Consider the following 19,924-nt stretch of genomic DNA (forward strand, 5'->3'; position numbering starts at 1 on the left):
GAACCCAATCGAAAATCTTTGGAGGGAGCTCAAACTCCGTGTTTCTCAGCGACAGCCCAGAAACCTGACTGATCTAGAGAAGATCTGTGTGGAGGAGTGGGCCAAGATCCCTCCTGCAGTGTGTGCAAACCTGGTGAAAAACTACAGGAAACGTTTGACCTCTGTAATAGCAAACAAAGGCTACTGTACCAAATATTAACATTCATTTTCTCAGGTGTTCAAATACTTATTAGCAGCTGTATCACACAAATAAATTGTTAAAAAATCATGCATTGTGATTTCTGGATTTTTCTTTTTAGTTTATCTCTCTCACAGTGGACATGCACCTACGATGAAAATTTCAGACCCCTCCATGATTTCTAAGTGGGAGAAATAGCAAAATAGCAGGGTGTTCAAATACTTATTTTCTTCACTGTATATCGATACAAAAGCAGCTTAAATCAATCTTTGCTTAAGGATTTCAATACCAAAAAAGAACACGGCGAACGGCTGCTTCCAGTCAACTTTATTTTTCACACTTCCACCACCAGAGCGCAGCACACACACTGATTCCCGCACTTCCTGGTTCACAGGTCATGCTCAACCCGCCCCACATAGCTGGCCAAACACATGCCTGCAACAGAAGAACCAACTGACATAGCATACACACCTATTCCAACGAAGACACAAGCGTACAAATACATGTATTTAATTGTGTTGTATTCAGATATCTTTTTATCGCTTGCAATAATCACTGTTTTTCATATGTACATGTTGGCGTTCGTGGCAGGCAAACAAAGATTACATTTAAATGAAATGATATATTAGCAATGTTTTTGGAAAAGGGCTAAGTGGACCAAAACAGCCAGTCAAAAACCAATGAATTAATTCACAGGAAACAACAGCTTCAGTTGCTGGGTATAAGGAAAAAAAGGAAACAATATAATTCTCACTGGGTGCAAAACCAAGCTGTGCAAAAAAAACAAAACTACAACTGACTTGTAAAGGCCAGACAACATGCATTAATATTTCATATTGGCAAAAAGTTCAGCTCCATATGGCAATAAAGATCATTCTAGCATTCATTCATATTTCTTTTCATTGATTCAATAGCATTCCAACCAGATGACATAGCTTCCATTATGCGCAGTGTGTGTTCTACTAGTAGTTAGTGTTGTGTTCAGCAATCATTAAAGATACTGTACAATAAAAAGATACAATTATTGAAACGAATCAAAACAGCACCATAAAAACCTAAGCCAATGACACCACTGGTTTAGTCAGACAATAATACATAACAAACAAGTCAATAAGGAAGTTTCCCACACAACCTCCCCAACATAGCGGCTTCATGTACCATTGGTGGCATCTTACCGTAGAGTTTTTATCCTCAGCCACAGCCACTGGCTGCTTTCACGCTGTGATGCTATTGTTGCCACATGCCGGCCAGTCAGGAGAGGACTGTTATTCTGGTACGAAAGTACCGCTTTCCAACACATACACGTTTGTTTCTTTCTTTCTGTTTTTTTCCCTGATTACGGGGTCGCCACAGCGGATCTTTTTCATCCGCATGTTGGTTCACAGCGTTTTTTTAACTTTTCTTTTCCTTCTCTGTCATTGCTTTGTCGCTCTCTAATAATGTAATGGAGGTATTGGAATGATTGGAATAACATTTGCATGAGGAGTAGTGGTTGGATATTCTGGCTGCCAATGAGATGTGGAACAGCCAAGAATGCGAGGCTGAGCATGGGCATGCTAGCTACGGTACTTTTAATAAGGAGGCAGGTGAACGGGAATTATATTTATCCGTGGACTGTCCCTTATTCCTGCACCTGCACCCTTGACATCCTTTGGCATTCACTGGAGGCGAAAGGCGCTCTTCCAGGAAGGAGCTTTTATCTTCTTTTTTCTCCTCTTATTGTCTTTTTGTGCTGCCACGTCTCAAGGAAATGCTTTCCTCACTGTAAAAGTTGGCCGTCAATGGTGGCTGCGAGGCCTACCAAGTACACAGGAATGCTCCAGTTAACTTGGGATGCAGTATTGCTTTTGGGTTCCGATACCGGCGCTGTTTAGGTATCAGGATTTGACGATACCACCTGCGCAGATTCCCGATCCATGAGCGTGTCTGAGCTTTGATGTTGACTGTCATCTGGTTGATAACACCACCAGACATGGAATTTGCTGTGGCTGTAGGCAACCCCCCGATGTACTCCACAATATGGCCGTAGCTGCATTTGAAGTATCATGAGTAAGGATCGACCGATACATCGTCCGTCCGATATTTGCGTTCTTTACTTGAATCGGTATCAGCCGATACGCGCATGGGTTCTCCGATATGATTTGGGTTTCGCCGCATGATTTACAGACAGGCATCCGCCCGTCAGCTTTGTGTTACCAGAGGACCCTGCAACACACGCAGTCGCGGTACCCCGTCCCCACTGGTGAATCATAACAAGGGTACGTTTTTCAACTTTTCATTAGCACACACACAGAAGGAATTAGAGCAGCCGTGTCTGCTATCAGAGGTCTTTAGCTTACACAACACCAACTTTAATGATGAGAGAAATGTTTTATATCTTAATTGTGTCAGTGTGGTGTGTTTGTGTGTGTGGAGGCGGGGGGGTGCGTCTCACTGATCACATCGATGCCACATAAAAATGAAACTACGACAGAAATGTTTTGCACATGGTTGAATATTTATTCCTTTTCAAGTTGATAATGCCGTTTAGTCTGCATGAACCATATTTTATCTAAAACACAAAACAAGCAATTAAGCTCACAACTCAATTACTTTCAAATGTAAAAGAACAAATGTTTACATTTATGTTGCCCTAAAGTTGCTTATTCCATTATTTTGCAGACAAACTAAAAATTACTTGTCATTTTTGCATTTCAAATGCTGCATTTACTTGCATTAAAACACATGAATATGTCCATATGTTTTTCATGCAAACTGGAAACAATTTGATGCAAAAGCTTTGACAAAACCTTAACATCCACATTCAGTTTTTTTTACCTCGAAAAATACAATCTTTAAACTCAAAGTGCAGTCTGCAAGCATTTTGAAGCAGGAGCTTTGCCCGTGTTACTTTGTTCCTATAATATAAACATTTTTAAACTTCCCATTCACCAAATTGTACATAGTCATGGAAAAATTATTTGGCCAGCTTTGTTTCTTCAGTTTATTGATCAATTTTAATACCTGGTACAACCACAGGTGCATTTCTTCGGACAGATATGATGATAAAAAAATAGCTTATAAGAGTTTCATTTAAGAGATGATATCTACCAACCTCCATGACGTTCTTACATCGATAGCTATAGCATTATACCGGCAAAAAATGAAAGTTTGATGAGCTATTTTTGTTGTTGCCACACCGTGTCAATAAGTTGCCATTTACCTTTATGCTAGTGGTGCTAGCATAAAAATCCACTTCACTGGGTTCTGCCTTTAAGGACTTCATACAAGTGTTTTACATTTTACATCTCAGCAATAGCGACTCGGGAGAACTATGTTTGTGATGGCACCTAATATCTTAGTTAAACTCCTTTTACCATTTCCAAAAAGCCCTCTTTACACACAGCATGAACGGAGCATTTACATTTCGCTATACATCGGGTAATGGCTGTAGTTACAGCTTTGTGTCGCTTCGAAGTTTTCTCATAAGAAGTGACAGAAGCGAAACTTTCATTAATGCTCGTTTGAGAATTTGCCTTTTGTTTACCTGCAGTTTTAGATTACAAATACACATCGTAAAGGTCCATGTTGTTGTTGTAAGTGGCTGTTGAGATGTGTTGTGTTTCCCCTCGACAGAGCCACTGTTTTATGGCATGACTTGCAAATAACTTGTCTGTGATTCGTCCTGTGTTGTAAAACCAAAGTAGTCCCAAATTCCGGCGGTGTAGTATCTTTTCGGAACAGCTGCTGTCTGCTTTGGTCTACATCCATATCTTCGTTAAACCTACAGGTTCTCCACCGAGAACGAGAGAATGGTTCGCTCTGGCCAATAACAAAGCGGCATCTTGAGGTTGCGCCCGTATAAAGTAGCACCGGATTGGCCAAAGCGCGCATGGAAGACATGTGTTGCTTATGCATTAATTAAATAGAATTTATCCTGCATCTTTTCGATATGGATATCGCAAGTGCAGATATCACAATGACGATATTATTTCGATATATCTTGCAGGCTTACACATCATCCCTCACGATATCATCATTTGATTATCGCTCATAAATTGCACATATTCTTGGCCGACACCGGTGCTTCTCAAATACGGGCTGTGTGCTTAGGGTCATCGTCCTGCTGAAAGGTCAGAGCGCTCGAGAGCAGGTTTTCAGGTGTTCCATTTCTGAATTTTGAAATTCCCATATGACGGTTGGGTTTGGAGCCACATGACGGAGATAAACGAGGGATTACTGTGATGCTTTTTAAAAAAGTAGAAAATGGAATTCTCGCCTGCTTCCAATTAAGAGTGTCAGACTTTTTGCTCTTAAGGTCAACCCGCCGGCAGTTTCCCGTCCCGTTGTCTTTTCCGGCATCACACGCAGGTGGTGAAAATGGTAATGAGTCTTTTATCACGTCGTCCCACCACTGCCCTTTGTTTGCTTCTGGATTGAGTGTTTTTAACGGTAGCCGGGCTGCCAGATTTGATTTAGATGTGAGTGAAGTCGGTGGCACGTTTAATGGACAGTAAATAGCCCAAGGGTTCCTCTGTCGGGGGTCGCATCCAAAAGTCAGAATGACCTCTGACGGCTCCATCGGCCCGCAGCGTTTCAGCGTTTGTTTGGCGGTTGTCTGACCTTTCAGACCTTTTAGAAATTCTACAGGGCGAGCCTAATCGGCGTCTGATTATAATGATCATGTTTTTTGTTTTGACACAAGCCTGCAGGCTCATCACACTGAGCGATTGTGGGCCCATTACTCATTGATTTTTACATTCACAAGGTGCTGTGAGAGACGGCTGCAGTAACACACGCCACGCGCTCTGCACAGCCCGCCTTTATCGCCAGAGTGCATGAAAGATTCATCACGGCGTCACAGAAACGTTTGGTAACATAGTTACGGCCCACCACGCTTTGGCTGGTTTGCGGTCCCTTTAGTGCACCGCCATGAAAGATGGCATCCCGCGTCACTGATGTGGCACATCAATTAGTCGCGCTAAGTGCAGCATTTAAAGCTAGCTTGCGTCCGACTGTCCGGAGGGCCGCAGAAAACTTTAGCGATCAATATTGTTTGTACTTTGATGCCGCCATGAATGCTTGCAAGGTGAAGATGGCGAATGGGTTGCTTCGAAGGCACGGTGTGCAGCTGCTTGTTTTTCCACACACCACCACCAGCAGCTAGCGTATGCTAGCAACAATGGTTTCCAAGTTGAATTTAGTGTGAGTGTGTATGCACTAGGAGTGTGAATCTCAACACTGAGGACGATTCGATATACAGTGAAGAAAATAAGTATTTGAACACCCTGCTATTTTGCTATTTCTCCCACTTAGAAATCATGGAGGGGTCTGAAATTTTCATCGTAGGTGCATGTCCACTGTGAGAGAGATAAACTAAAAAGAAAAATCCAGAAATCACAATGCATGATTTTTTAACAATTTATTTGTGTGATACAGCTGCAAATAAGTATTTGAACACCTGTGTATCATCTAGAATTCTGACCCTGAAAGACCTGTTAGTCTGCCCATTAGAAGTCCACCTGCACTCCATGTATCATCCTGAATCAGATGCACCTGTTTGAGGTCGTTAGCTGCATAAAGACACCTGTCCACCCCATACAATCAGTAAGACTTTAACTTGTAACATGGCGAAGACCAAAGAGCTGTCCAAAGACACCAGAGACAAAATTGTACACCTCCACAAGGCTGGAAAGGGCTACGGAGCAATTACCAAGCAGCTTGGTGAAAAAAGGTCCACTGTTGGAGCTATCATTAGAAAATGGAAGAAGCTAAACATGACGGTCAATCTCAATCGGAGTGGAGCCCCATGCAAGATATCACCTCGTGGGGTCTCAATGATTCTAAGAAAGGTGAGGAATCAGCCCAGAACTACACGACAGGACTTGGTCAATGACCTGAAAAGAGCTGGGACCACCGTTTCCAAGGTTACTGTAGGTAATACACTAAGACGTCATGATGTGAAATCATGCATGGCACGAAAGGTTCCCCTGCTTAAACCAGCACATGTCAAGGCCCGTCTTAAGTTTGCATATGACCATTTGGATGATACAGAGGAGTCATGGGAGAAAGTTTTATGGTCAGATGAGACCAAAATAGAACTTTTTGGTCATAATTCCAATAAGCGTGTTTGGAGGAAGAAGAATGAAGAGTACAATCCGAAGAACACCATCCCTACTGTGAAGCATGGGGGTGGTAGCATCATGCTTTGGGGGTGTTTTTCTGCACATGGGACAGGACGAGTGCACTGCATTAAAGAGAGGATGACTGGGGCCGTGTATTGTGAGATTTTGGGGAACAACCTCCTTCCCTCTGTCAGAGCATTGAAGATGGGTCGTGGCTGGGTCTTCCAACACGACAACGACCCGAAGCACACAGCCAGGAAAACCAAGGAGTGGCTCCGTAAGAAGCATATCAAGGTTCTAGCATGGCCCAGCCAGTCTCCAGACCTGAACCCAATCGAAAATCTTTGGAGGGAGCTCAAACTCTGTGTTTCTCAGCGACAGCCCAGAAACCTGACTGATCTAGAGAAGATCTGTGTGGAGGAGTGGGCCAAGATCCCTCCTGCAGTGTGTGCAAACCTGGTGAAAAACTACAGGAAACGTTTGACCTCTGTAATAGCAAACAAAGGCTACTGTACCAAATATTAACATTCATTTTCTCAGGTGTTCAAATACTTATTTGCAGCTGTATCACACAAATAAATTGTTAAAAAATCATGCATTGTGATTTCTGGATTTTTCTTTTTAGTTTATCTCTCTCACAGTGGACATGCACCTACGATGAAAATTTCAGACCCCTCCATGATTTCTAAGTGGGAGAAATAGCAAAATAGCAGGGTGTTCAAATACTTATTTTCTTCACTGTACATCTTGAAGCACTGCCAGCGATACCATACTTAAGATACATGGAATTTTCTGGCGATACGATTCACCCTCTTCGTGACGCGACGCGATACGATAATCATTTAGCTCAAATCAATGCAATCCGATATGATATGGTGCAATTTCTTGCGATATGATGCAATTCAACATGATGCAAATAAGCAAAGGGAAAAAATGGAATTCAGTATGGTCCTACAAAAAGGATTTGGTTTTATTCCTTCTAGGCACTTGGCAGTATTCTACTAATGTGCTGTTTGTCTTTTTTACTATGCACCACTTCTTGATCATTCTTTTTGCCATCTTAAAACAGCAAGAACTTCATCCTCACACTTTCACATCGACTAAGCAATTACAATAGCAGTGGTTCCGTGGTGGAGTAAAACAATTAAATACTAATTACTGCTGTAAAAAATACAGTACAGCAACAACAAAGTTAAAGTGACACTTTCAACAGTGCAATCAATGTTTGTTTATATTCCTGTCTGCAAAACATACTGCTAATATGAATGAGCTAGCAGTTAGGCTAATACAGTAGTGGGGAGCAGAAAGTGTAAAACAACTTCTACTCTTTTAAAATTGTTTCCAAATACAGGAAGAAGCCAACTGCTCTGCTGTTCTAATGTTACCTGCTGTGCTGAGGGGGGGCAAACTTGTCCGTGTTGTGGTGTCCCCTTTTTAGGGGGGGTTTGCATGTTTGTCGTACTGCCATTATATGGCTTCTTAACGCGGCATTCTTTGCAAATGACGGACGTTTTGTCAAGCTTTCTGCCGTTTTTTAAGAATCCGTAGTGTTTCCAAACATACCATTTAAATGTTACGGGGGGGTTAAATATAGAAACTTCCTCGCTGCTGCTTGTGTGCGAACGTCCATGCTGTTTTACTAGTAGTTGTATGTGCCTCACGGCTGCCGTCCGTATTCAATACAAAACACCAAATAATGATGGTGCATTCATGGCACCTGGGGAACAGCATATGGTGGGAAGTTGAACATTAATAAAATGGCGCTTTCATCGGATTTCACCGATACCCACAAACGCATCGCGATGAATCTAGATTTCACCCGTCAATTGCATCCATACCCGGTGAATGAGCCGATGCACTCACATCGCGCGCATCGATGTATCGATTAATATTGACTATCTTCCACACCCTTAGTGTACACTGATCATTTTCATTTTGAAGCCCTAAACCGGATATGCCTCCTATGAATAATTTGTTTGCACACACTCACTGAATATTGCGCAAAGTGGTATTTGCTCCACTTTTGCACAAAGACCAAGCCACGTGCAATGAACTGTGACAACAGGAAAATGCATCATTATCGCAACAATAACTCCACAAGGTAGAATGACAACCCTACTAGTACACAAATATATATATACCGTATTTTCTGGACTATAATACACACCGGAGTATAAGTCGCATTTTTTGCATCGCACCATGCACACTCACACAGTGGTTTGCTTTCATCGCCGCCTATTAAACGTCTATTACTGACGCGTATGCTGGCCTCCCCGCCTCTAGGTCACATGGTTGAAACCCAGCAATCCCTAAATATTCCTAGCCTGTGGTCCAGTTGGAGTGTTTGCCGATTCAGCAGTTTTTGTGTATCACACGCACCCCTCTTGAGCAGGCAGGAAGGCTTGAGTGACAGTCGGGGGCTATTTGGAGACGCAGCATCACAGTGACTGACACTTGTGAAGATGCTGCCTTTTTTTTTCCTCAGTCTCAAAGAGAGCTTGTTGGTTTTTTAGCTGCATCGATTCTCCGGGTGCGTTTTTGGTTCTGCTATTATCCAGGAGGAAACATTCCCTTGCCTTTTTACGCACTGGCGTCATGTCATGTGCCTGCAGACGTCGCTCTGTCATGGCTTGCTTTCATTTTCTCCTTCGCCAGCCTCTCCGTATCGGCGGCGAGCGTGAGCGTGACCCCGAGCTCCTCTTGTCAGCCAGAATGAGAGAACCGCCTCGCACTTTGTTGCTCATTTACAAAGGCGTTTGCCTGTCACGCACATTTGTCACAAACGACAGCCGCATAAGGCACAAAAACCCAAAATCCCACACTTCATTTTGCTCGCAAATGTCACACGTCATGTCTCGCAAAATACCATAAAGTCATGACCTTGTCTGTACGCGCATGTGCGTGTGTGTTTTGCAGGAACGTGACGGCATGCGTGCCATCCTGGAGTCCTATGACAGCGAGCTGGCCCCCGCTGAGCACTCGCCACAGCTCAGCAGGCGTCTCAAGGAGGCAGAGGAGGTGCTGTTCAAGACACAGAGCCTGAATGCGGAGATGGAGGTGTGTTTGTCCTATCGCACTTTCCAATGTCTGTTCATATACATTTCATGGAAACGGTATGGATGCACATTTGGTACTGTTGGATCTTGAGGAAGTTCGAAGTCAAGCTTGAAAATGAAAAAAGCAGCATTGAAGTGAAATAGGCTTTTGATGAAAAGTTGAAGAGCACAGCCTTTAAAAGGTCAAAGGTTGGTGACAATGTGGATTGAAAGTGATTTAGTGTCAGGTATTCCCACCATCATCATGTCTTGATGGCAAAGGCAACAAAACTTTCTCTCTTTGAACATGGTGGGATGGTCGAGCTCATGGAACTAAAAAGTCAAGACATGAGCCGGGGGATCCCATCGGCTGTCCGTCAGGACACGGGACCTTACTGGGCAGGAATGAAGATGGGTACCGGTGCAGAGTGCGGCCCCATAACCGTCAGATTCCATCTGCCTGAGAAGAAGAAACATCTTCAAAGGCCTGGTCGCCTTCAAGGTTTGGAATGAGCAGGAGAGGACCAAACATGGGACATTGAAACTTGACTTGACGGTCCTGATGGAGGAGATACCGCCTGAGATGTTGTCCACTACCATCATCATCCTTCAAGGGAACAATGGAGCTTCAGATTGCGCTGGGGCGTCAAACGGCAGCCGGCTAAGTGGAGATATTGCTGGTCTGATCACTGGTCTGTGTGGTCAGGACTGGCTTATTCAACACTTGACCAAGGACTTCTCCCGCTAGGATTCAGCTCAGGACTTTGACTCGGCCACGCCAAAGTCTTTGGCGCCAAAGGCATTTGCTTTGTTGGACTTGTTTTGGATCATGGTCCTGCTGTGGAAGCCAAGTTGCTTTCAGCTTGGGGTCACCAGCAGATGGCCGGTCATTCTCCTTCATCACAATTCATGCTTTCATTTATCACAGCAAAACAGCCCCAGACCATCACACTACCACCACCATGTTTGACTGTTCTTTTGCTCTAATGCCAGATGGAATGGGACACACACCTTCCAAAAAGTTCAACCACAAAGTATTTTCCCAAAGATCAGTTCTTTTTGTCCAGCAGTGGTTTTGATCTTGGTCTCGTTTTGCCCAGTGTCTTTCTCATGGTGGAGTCATGAACACTGACCTGAACTGACGCAAGTGAAACCCGCACTCCTTTGGATGTTGTTGTGGGGTCTTCTGGATGAGTCGTGGCTGCGCTCTAGGGGTCATTTTGGTTAGCCGACCACTGCTGGGAACGTTCACCACTGTTCCGTGTTTGTGGATAATGGCTCTCTCTGCGGTTGGCTACGGTCCCAAAGCTTAAGAAATTCTAACCTTTTCCGCATGTACAGATCTCAGTTCATCTCAGTTATTTTTACCGGGTGGGGGGTGTCACTTTTTCTGTGATGGAGGGAGGGAACACTGTATTTCCACAGCGCCCATCTGAGTGGTGGCGGGTGCAAACACCAGGCCACATCCATTTCTCAGATAGCTTGCCTACATTGTCCATTCGTGTATTGCATCAATAAATATAAGGATTATTACATTTAATTCATTGATATTTTAGTAACTAACCCCAAAAACCACACAGTCTACTGGTAAAAAAAAAAGTGTCAAATGCAACATCAACATCTGTCTGCTCGTCCGCACGGCCATTGTGAACAGCAACAAATGGTATCTGTCGGGCCATTCTCATTCTCCTCGTGTCGTCTCCTGCTCAGGTGCAGCTAACCAAAGCGGAGGATGAGACGGGAAGCCTGAAAGTGCAGCTGCAGACGGTAAAGAGGTGTTTGTGGTCTTTTTTTCACATGTGTATTGCAATGCTGGCGTTTAGATTGGAGCTGTCGCCAGAAACTGGCAGGCTGATGTTCTTCTCAGCGACAACCCCCCCCGGTTTATTGAACCCTGCGAGTTGCTTGATGTTTGCTGTGTGCACGTGTGTCCTATATATTCCAGAGCTGGCTAAAAATATCAACAGTGCCAGCTAAAAAGCTTGATTCTTAAAGCCACGCCTCGCTTCTCGCTGTCCTGCCTGCCCTGTTGTTGACATGAATCTCAACAGGAGAACTCTGCAAGAAAAAGTTCACCGTCGTAGACGTCTGTGTAGTTGAAACTTCCAGCGACGCGACCACATCAGCCCTTCAAAAGCTCCATCTTCCCGAGATGCCCAGCAGGCGTTTGTATGCTAGCATGCGCTCACGCTACTGTGACTAACAAGCTGACTAACAGGAATTTTACCGTCTGTCCAGGAAGGAAGTTTGACTCCTCATCTTAATTACCTTACCTGCTGCTCCCACCTGATCACACAGGAAGAATAGACAGCAGACAAAATCTAATACATGGATTCATTCATTGTCAGAATAGAAGGGCGGTATGACCCGTAACGTTAAAAATAGCTCATAATTATTCACAGCCTGTCGGAACTTCGCCTGAGCTCACTTGTAAGCAAACATTCAGTTTCCGTTGAAGGCGTTTTATGTGCCGGTTGTACCAAACGCTCTTGTCTGGGGGGGGGGGGGCTACCAAGCACAAAAAAACCTCATCAGCCATCTTCTGTGGCTTTTTTTACAGTGTAATAGTGCGTTATTTATTACTCTCTTATTGTTTTGGTGCCGTAGCGACCCCTGAAGCAAATGTGCAGCTATGGATGTTCTAGTTAGGTTGGTAGCTTGCCTCTTGCTTCATTGTTTACACTCGGGAGCAGCTGTTATCTTTGACCATCCCTTCGCTACGAAGGAGAGTATGTCGTATGCTAAGGTCCTAGTATCAGTGCTAACCCGACTGCAGAGAGACGACCATGATGCAGCATGATTGAAGTTTTTCTGTAGAATTAACTATTCTGTTGCAGAAGCTGTTTGTCTATACGATTGTTTACATTGTAATAAAACTTTGATGTTTATATAGACTTACTTTGTGGAACAAATATTGTGATCTATATCATATTTGGATACGCAACCGAAACATAAATATAATATATTCTACCTTCAGGTGTGCACACTTAGATTTAAACAAAAAAAGTAGGTTCTGTAGTTATCATCACACTTTATTCTCTTCGTCATTGGCGCACTTCAAAATAGAAAAAAAAAACGATCACACCTTTTTAAACTTTGACTGGCTCAATGTCGCTGCTTACTATACTCACTTTTTTTTTTTTTAACCGGTCTCTCGTTGCCGAGGAGACGTCACCGCAGCCGTGGCAGCGTGTATTGACGCGTGAAATCCACCTGTCTGTCGGAGCAGTAATTACTTCTCTGTCTTGGGGAGGCATGGGGTGAGGATTAGCGGGGTTGGCGGGGCCCAGCAGATGCTGTCAGAGGATGAAAAGTCTGGGGGGGAGAGAGTTGTAAATGGAAATGAAGCATAATTGCTGGAAAAAGCTGCAATGTCAGGTCCACAAACCTGTAAGGATGCAAGAAAAGAGGACAAAAGTCTTGCAGGGGGACAGTTCTTAATCAGCGGTGTGATCAATAATGGGTTGGTCCCCTGCCCATCCCCCGCTTGGATGTACGGCATCCTCTGCAGGAGCCAAACTTCATTCAAGGCATTTAATCTCTGGTGTCTTTCAGCTGGAGTTTGAGCTGGAGTCTCTAAGGAAGCAGCAGGCGGCCCCTGATGACGTCTCCTCAGCCAGCAAGGAGGAGGTCACCATGCTAAGGTAGGTTGAGTGTTTAACGCCTACACCTGTCATGCTCCGCAACATATTATTGTAAACATATTCCTTTTGTTTTAACCTTGGACTTTATTTCTGACTATTTATCCTGGCGGTCTGGCCCGTGTGCTACGTTTTGGTAGAAAATGGCCCCCACTACTTGGCTGCATAGCTCCTCCGTAGAGGTATGGCACTTCAGTTATTTTATCTGCACGTGCTTCCTTATCGTGCAGGCAGAAAATTGAAGACCTGGAGGCCGAGCGCCAGCGCTTGGAAGGGCAGAAGGAAATCCTGGAGATGCGACTGGAGAGACACAACTTGCAGGCAAGTAGCGATACCTTCCCCCCCTGCTTCCAGGAACTCATTTCAAAAGCCCCCGAGGGCTTTGCCACACGTGCCCACACTTTCTCCCCAAGCACCACTGGCTGGGTGTAATACTGCCAGATGGAGATGTAGGCCAACCTTAAAACTGGTGGAAGGAATTAGTACTTGGTTTTCTATGCTTATTGTCTCTTGTTATGTCTACTATATTATGTAATAGGAGTGTGAAAGTGACTATAGAGGTGTTATTTCAATAAAGGGCTCTAATAATCGTAATAAGTAAAAGCATATTTAGAAGGTGGTAAATAGGTTTCTATGCCCAATATGTCTTATTTTGTTTTGTCTATTTTATTGGGAAAAGGGAGTGTAAAGGTGACTATAGGGGTGTAATATCATGTCGAGAGGGCTTTAATCATGTTAAAACTTGCATTTAGAAGGCCGTAAACAGGTTTTCTACATTTAGTGTCTTATTTTCTCTTATTGTGTCTACTATATTGGGTCATAGGAGCGTAAATGTCACTATAGGTTTGTTATTTCATGGGTAGAGGGCTCTAATCATGGTTAAGTGTATTTGGAAGTCGGTAAACAGGTTTTTTATGTCTTATTGTTTCTTATTATGTCTACTACAGTGAAGAAAATAAGTATTTGAACACCCTGCTATTTTGCTATTTCTCCCACTTAGAAATCATGGAGGGGTCTGAAATTTTCATCGTAGGTGCATGTCCACTGTGAGAGAGATAAACTAAAAAGAAAAATCCAGAAATCACAATGCATGATTTTTTAACAATTTATTTGTGTGATACAGCTGCAAATAAGTATTTGAACACCTGTGTATCATCTAGAATTCTGACCCTGAAAGACCTGTTAGTCTGCCCATTAGAAGTCCACCTGCACTCCATGTATCATCCTGAATCAGATGCACCTGTTTGAGGTCGTTAGCTGCATAAAGACACCTGTCCACCCCATACAATCAGTAAGACTTTAACTTGTAACATGGCGAAGACCAAAGAGCTGTCCAAAGACACCAGAGACAAAATTGTACACCTCCACAAGGCTGGAAAGGGCTACGGAGCAATTACCAAGCAGCTTGGTGAAAAAAGGTCCACTGTTGGAGCTATCATTAGAAAATGGAAGAAGCTAAACATGACGGTCAATCTCAATCGGAGTGGAGCCCCATGCAAGATATCACCTCGTGGGGTCTCAATGATTCTAAGAAAGGTGAGGAATCAGCCCAGAACTACACGACAGGACTTGGTCAATGACCTGAAAAGAGCTGGGACCACCGTTTCCAAGGTTACTGTAGGTAATACACTAAGACGTCATGATGTGAAATCATGCATGGCACGAAAGGTTCCCCTGCTTAAACCAGCACATGTCAAGGCCCGTCTTAAGTTTGCATATGACCATTTGGATGATACAGAGGAGTCATGGGAGAAAGTTTTATGGTCAGATGAGACCAAAATAGAACTTTTTGGTCATAATTCCAATAAGCGTGTTTGGAGGAAGAAGAATGAAGAGTACAATCCGAAGAACACCATCCCTACTGTGAAGCATGGGGGTGGTAGCATCATGCTTTGGGGGTGTTTTTCTGCACATGGGACAGGACGAGTGCACTGCATTAAAGAGAGGATGACTGGGGCCGTGTATTGTGAGATTTTGGGGAACAACCTCCTTCCCTCTGTCAGAGCATTGAAGATGGGTCGTGGCTGGGTCTTCCAACACGACAACGACCCGAAGCACACAGCCAGGAAAACCAAGGAGTGGCTCCGTAAGAAGCATATCAAGGTTCTAGCATGGCCCAGCCAGTCTCCAGACCTGAACCCAATCGAAAATCTTTGGAGGGAGCTCAAACTCCGTGTTTCTCAGCGACAGCCCAGAAACCTGACTGATCTAGAGAAGATCTGTGTGGAGGAGTGGGCCAAGATCCCTCCTGCAGTGTGTGCAAACCTGGTGAAAAACTACAGGAAACGTTTGACCTCTGTAATAGCAAACAAAGGCTACTGTACCAAATATTAACATTCATTTTCTCAGGTGTTCAAATACTTATTAGCAGCTGTATCACACAAATAAATTGTTAAAAAATCATGCATTGTGATTTCTGGATTTTTCTTTTTAGTTTATCTCTCTCACAGTGGACATGCACCTACGATGAAAATTTCAGACCCCTCCATGATTTCTAAGTGGGAGAAATAGCAAAATAGCAGGGTGTTCAAATACTTATTTTCTTCACTGTATATTGGGTAATAGTGTAAAGGTGACTATAGGGGTGTTATTTCATGTCTAGATGATTCTAGATGATTAATCATGTTAAAACGTGTATTTTGAAGGTGGTGAACAGGTTTTCTACGTTTAGTGTCTTATTTTCTCTTATGATGTCTACTATATTGGGTCATAGGTCAGGTGGCCTGAAGCAACATCATTTCAACCTCACCATTACGAAAGAGTCCAGCTGCCTTCATCTCCCAAAGTTACTTTACTAAGCGCCTCAGTTCTACCCTCTCCTTTTTCTTCAATTGGCGTGCGTGAGCGTTTCATCCCGCTCGGGTCCTCCAACTCCCCCGACTCGTTTGGGTCCAGCTGAGCTTTGCCCGGACCCGATAATGAAGCGTGTGTGAGCAAGCCTTTCTGCTTCAATTTAACTGCAGAGTGAAAAGAATCTCTGTGTTCTCAAGCATGGCCAACACACTTAAGGCAATTACCCGCCAAATGTGGGCAGGCAGGACTTTTACACAGCGTGTGCGTGTGCACGCGTACAGCGAATGCATCGGGTCAGACGCCTCTACGCTCTCCGGGAGACCACCACAGCAGCCGTGACTGAATGGAAGCGCATTTGAACGGACCGGAACGCTAAAAGGCGTGACCGGCTGGTAGAATAAGGGCAAAATATCGGGCTTTAACCTGGCGTGTCCGTGGCAACAAAACGGCCAGGCCAATACCATCGGCATCGCTCTTTAACGTACTTGGCGTGTCACGGCTGTACTTTCCGACTCTGACTTTTCCATTGACAAAAGTAATACTCTCTCACCACCTCACGCTTTGAATTTCACTGCTTCGTTCTATCACGGTTTTCCAATAATTTTTTTCTTTTTCAATAAAATCCATAAACCATACTCTCTCGTGGTTGAATCCAGCCAATATATATATATATATATATATATATATATATATATATATATATATATATATATATATATATATATATATATATATATATTATTAATCCAAAAATCAGCATGTTAAAGAAGAATCCTGTGTATTTTTGACCTAAATGGAGCATGAAAAATGTGTTGGCTTCATGAAAGATGCTACATTGCTAGGTTGCTAAGTGTGAATGCTTTCCATGGCGGTGTCAGTCGTGTAATTGACAGTTGAGTCTAAACTGGTGAAGTGTCGTATTCCACAGATGCACCGCTGTTGTGCTCCCACTCCCGCCAACATGGACAAAATATCATGGCTGTTGTTGTTCCATTCAGTTTTTTGTGTCGCACCATCAGCACCCCTTCCAGCCGTAATGGCGGCGCCTCTGAATATTTCTCCACTTTGTCTTTCGTGATGCCGCTGTCAAGCATGTAGATGGGGAAAATCGTTGCCCTTGCAGGTGATTGCATCAAGCCCACCTCGTCCATGTGCTCGCACGCCCGCTACAACAAGATGGAAAGAAACCCTGGTGATGTTCCTCTGCCTGCTACCACACGCTCACATGTGCAGAACATGACACAAACTTCTATGTTTTATTTTCCCTTATTATGTCTACTATATTGGGTCATGGGAGTTCAAAGGTAGCTATAGGGGTGCTATTTCCTCTCTAGAGGGCTCCAATGTTAAAAAGTATGTTTACAAGGTTGTGAACAGGTTTTCTATGTTTTGTTGTCTTTTATTATGTCTACTATATTGGTTAACAGGAGTGTAAAGGTAGCTATAGGGGTGCTATTTCCTGTCTAGAGGGCTTTAATGTTAAAAAGTATGTTTACAAGGGTGTGAACAGGTTTTCTATGTCTTATTGTCTCTTTTTATGTCTACTATATTGGGTCATGGGAGTTCAAAGGTAGTTACAGGGGTGCTATTTCCTGTCTAGAGGGCTCCAATGTTAAAAAGTATGTTTACAAGGTTGTGAACAGGTTTTCTATGTTTTAATGTCTCTTATTATGTCTACTATATTGGTTAATAGGTGTGTACAGTTTGCTATGGGGGTGCTGTTTCATGTCTAGAAGGCTCTAATGTTAAAAAGTTTGTTTAGAAGGCCTCCATCTAACCTTGGTGGTCTTTTCTGGTTTGATGCAAGAACTCACCCACTCTGGGTCAGCCTGTGGCGCCCCCCTGGTGTCTCCCTGAGGTTGTGTTTTTGCATACTTCGACCTCTACAGACTCCTCCCATGTATCTCGCTGGCGCTTTGAGATGCTCAGGTTTTGTCCTTTAAAGAATGAGACATGCGCGGTCCGGGCCACAACGTATAGTTAACCACGACGAGCTGCGCTTCGTGCGCGCCCACGTGATGGGGTACGATACTAAGCGGCAGTGTTTTTGTTGTTGATGGCATGAACTAAATGATCGTTTATGTTGCATGACTATCTTAGTTTGCCTCTCCAATGCCCGAGGCTGTGCACAGCGTGCGCTAATTTGATTCTTCAGTGTCTCCGCAAGAGATTTTAGACTTCATGCTTCAATAGTTGTCTGCTTGGTACCTTTTTATTGACGTGTTTGCATCTTTAGGCAACTATTAAGGGTTGTTTACTCACACAGTGTTCCAGTACTATTTAAAAAGTACATCAGTTGAAAAAAATGCTTAAAAAATAAAGCCAATTTTGACGTACCACTGATTAATGGTGACATGGACCAAAACTAATCCCGATATACTTTGGTAGAATATACATATACGGTATATATCCCAATATTTTTTCAACATAGTGAGACAAAAGTCAAAGCCAAATGTGCGTAAAAAGTTGTATTCAAATGAAAACAATCTTATTGGAAATAGCCACTGAAATAATATAGTATAGTCTCCCTTTTTACATAAAAATGGAAAAACTTCAATCTAATGTTGAATCTTCAGTGCAAGTTTAACAAGTCATTTATATCAGTATGTATGAAGAGCTCCAAATGAACTGATGTGCGTGCTCCACATTACGCAAGCACATTCTCTTTGTTCACCATATGTTTGATATTTCAACCTGAAGTTGGACTAATGAGCTGGGGAGTGTGCTTTTTATCTTTTTTATGCCATTTCTTCTTTTTTCCAAGCTCCGCCTCACCGCCAGTTCATCTGTCATGTCTCTGTCGGAGGGGCTTCCACTATATGATGTGGCCATCCATCCATCCTTCCATCCGATTCACCCGCCCTCCGATCCATCCTTCCATCCGATTCACCCGCCCTCCGATCCATCCTTCCATCTGATTCACCCGCCCTCCGATCCATCCTTCCATCCGATTCACCCGCCCTCCGATCCATCCTTTCATTCACCCGCCCTCCGATCCATCCTTTCATCCACCCGCCCTCCGATCCATCCATCCGATTCACCGCCCGCCGAGCCATCCATCCCACTCACCCGCCCGCCGAGCCATCCATCCCACTCACCCGCCCGCCGAGCCATCCATCCCACTCACCCGCCCGCCGAGCCATCCATCCCACTCACCCGCCCTCAGATCCATCCTTCCATTCACCCGCCCTCCGATCCATCCTTCCATCCGCCCGCCCTCCGATCCATCCATCCATCCGCCCGCCCTCGGATCCATCCTTCCATCCGCCCGCCGTCCGATCCATCCTTCCATCCGCCCGCCGTCCGATCCATCCTTCCATCCGCCCGCCCTCCGATCCATCCTTCCATCCGCCCGCCGTCCGATCCATCTTTCCATCCACCCGCCCGCCGATCCATCCTTCCATCCATCCACCCGCCCGCCGATCCATCCTTCCATCCACCCGCCCTCGGATCCATCCATCCGATTCACCCGCCCTCGGATCCATCCATCCGATTCACCCGCCCTCGGATCCATCCATCCGATTCACCCGCCCTCGGATCCATCCATCCGATTCACCCGCCCGCCGATCCATCCATCCGATTCACCCGCCCGCCGATCCATCCATCCGATTCACCCGCCCGCCGATCCATCCATCCGATTCACCCGCCCGCCGATCCATCCTTCCATCCACCCGCCCGCCGATCCATCCTTCCATCCACCCGCCCGCCGATCCATCCTTCCATCCGATTCACCCGCCCGCCGATCCATCCTTCCATCCGATTCACCCGCCCGCGGATCCATCCATCGGGTTCACCCGCCCGCGGATCCATCCATCGGATTCACCCGCCCGCGGATCCATCCATCGGATTCACCCGCCCTCTGATCCACCCAGCCTCCGATATATAAAATATAATTTTATATTATATTATGATTTTATTATAAGAAATATTATTTATACATATATCCATCCATCCATCCATCCATCCATCCATATTAATAAATATATATACTATACAATAAAAACCTTTACATTGGATTCAGCAACAAAACATAACTTTTGTCAAAATTGACAAATACATTCAGCAAAAAAGATAAAATGTCGTTTATAAAATTAAAAAGATAATCTGTACTTAATGTTGTATAAATATATGTAATATTTAAAGATATGTTGGAATCTCTGCTTGGGCATCTCT

At 44.2% G+C, this 19,924-nt stretch overlaps 1 protein-coding gene across 3 annotated transcripts in view; it reads left to right on the plus strand.

The window, feature by feature from the left end:
• The window catches only part of mad1l1 (mitotic arrest deficient 1 like 1), a 58,103-nt gene that overhangs the window by 19,373 nt on the left and 18,806 nt on the right, over nucleotides 1–19,924 (plus strand). For 2 of the 3 annotated variants that reach the window (XM_078793394.1, XM_058091638.2), the window contains exons 12-15: nucleotides 9,199–9,339; nucleotides 11,028–11,084; nucleotides 12,873–12,961; nucleotides 13,189–13,279. In XM_078793394.1, the coding sequence (XP_078649520.1) occupies nucleotides 9,199–9,339; nucleotides 11,028–11,084; nucleotides 12,873–12,961; nucleotides 13,189–13,279 (378 nt within the window). The remainder of the gene's footprint in view (nucleotides 1–9,198; nucleotides 9,340–11,027; nucleotides 11,085–12,872; nucleotides 12,962–13,188; nucleotides 13,280–19,924) is intronic. The other variant, XM_078793395.1, reaches the window with a different exon arrangement.

Source organism: Doryrhamphus excisus, linkage group LG9, assembly GCF_037039965.1.
Source record: "Doryrhamphus excisus strain RoL-2023G ecotype Guam linkage group LG9, RoL_Dexc_Guam_v1.1, whole genome shotgun sequence".
NCBI lineage: Eukaryota > Metazoa > Chordata > Actinopteri > Syngnathiformes > Syngnathidae > Doryrhamphus > Doryrhamphus excisus.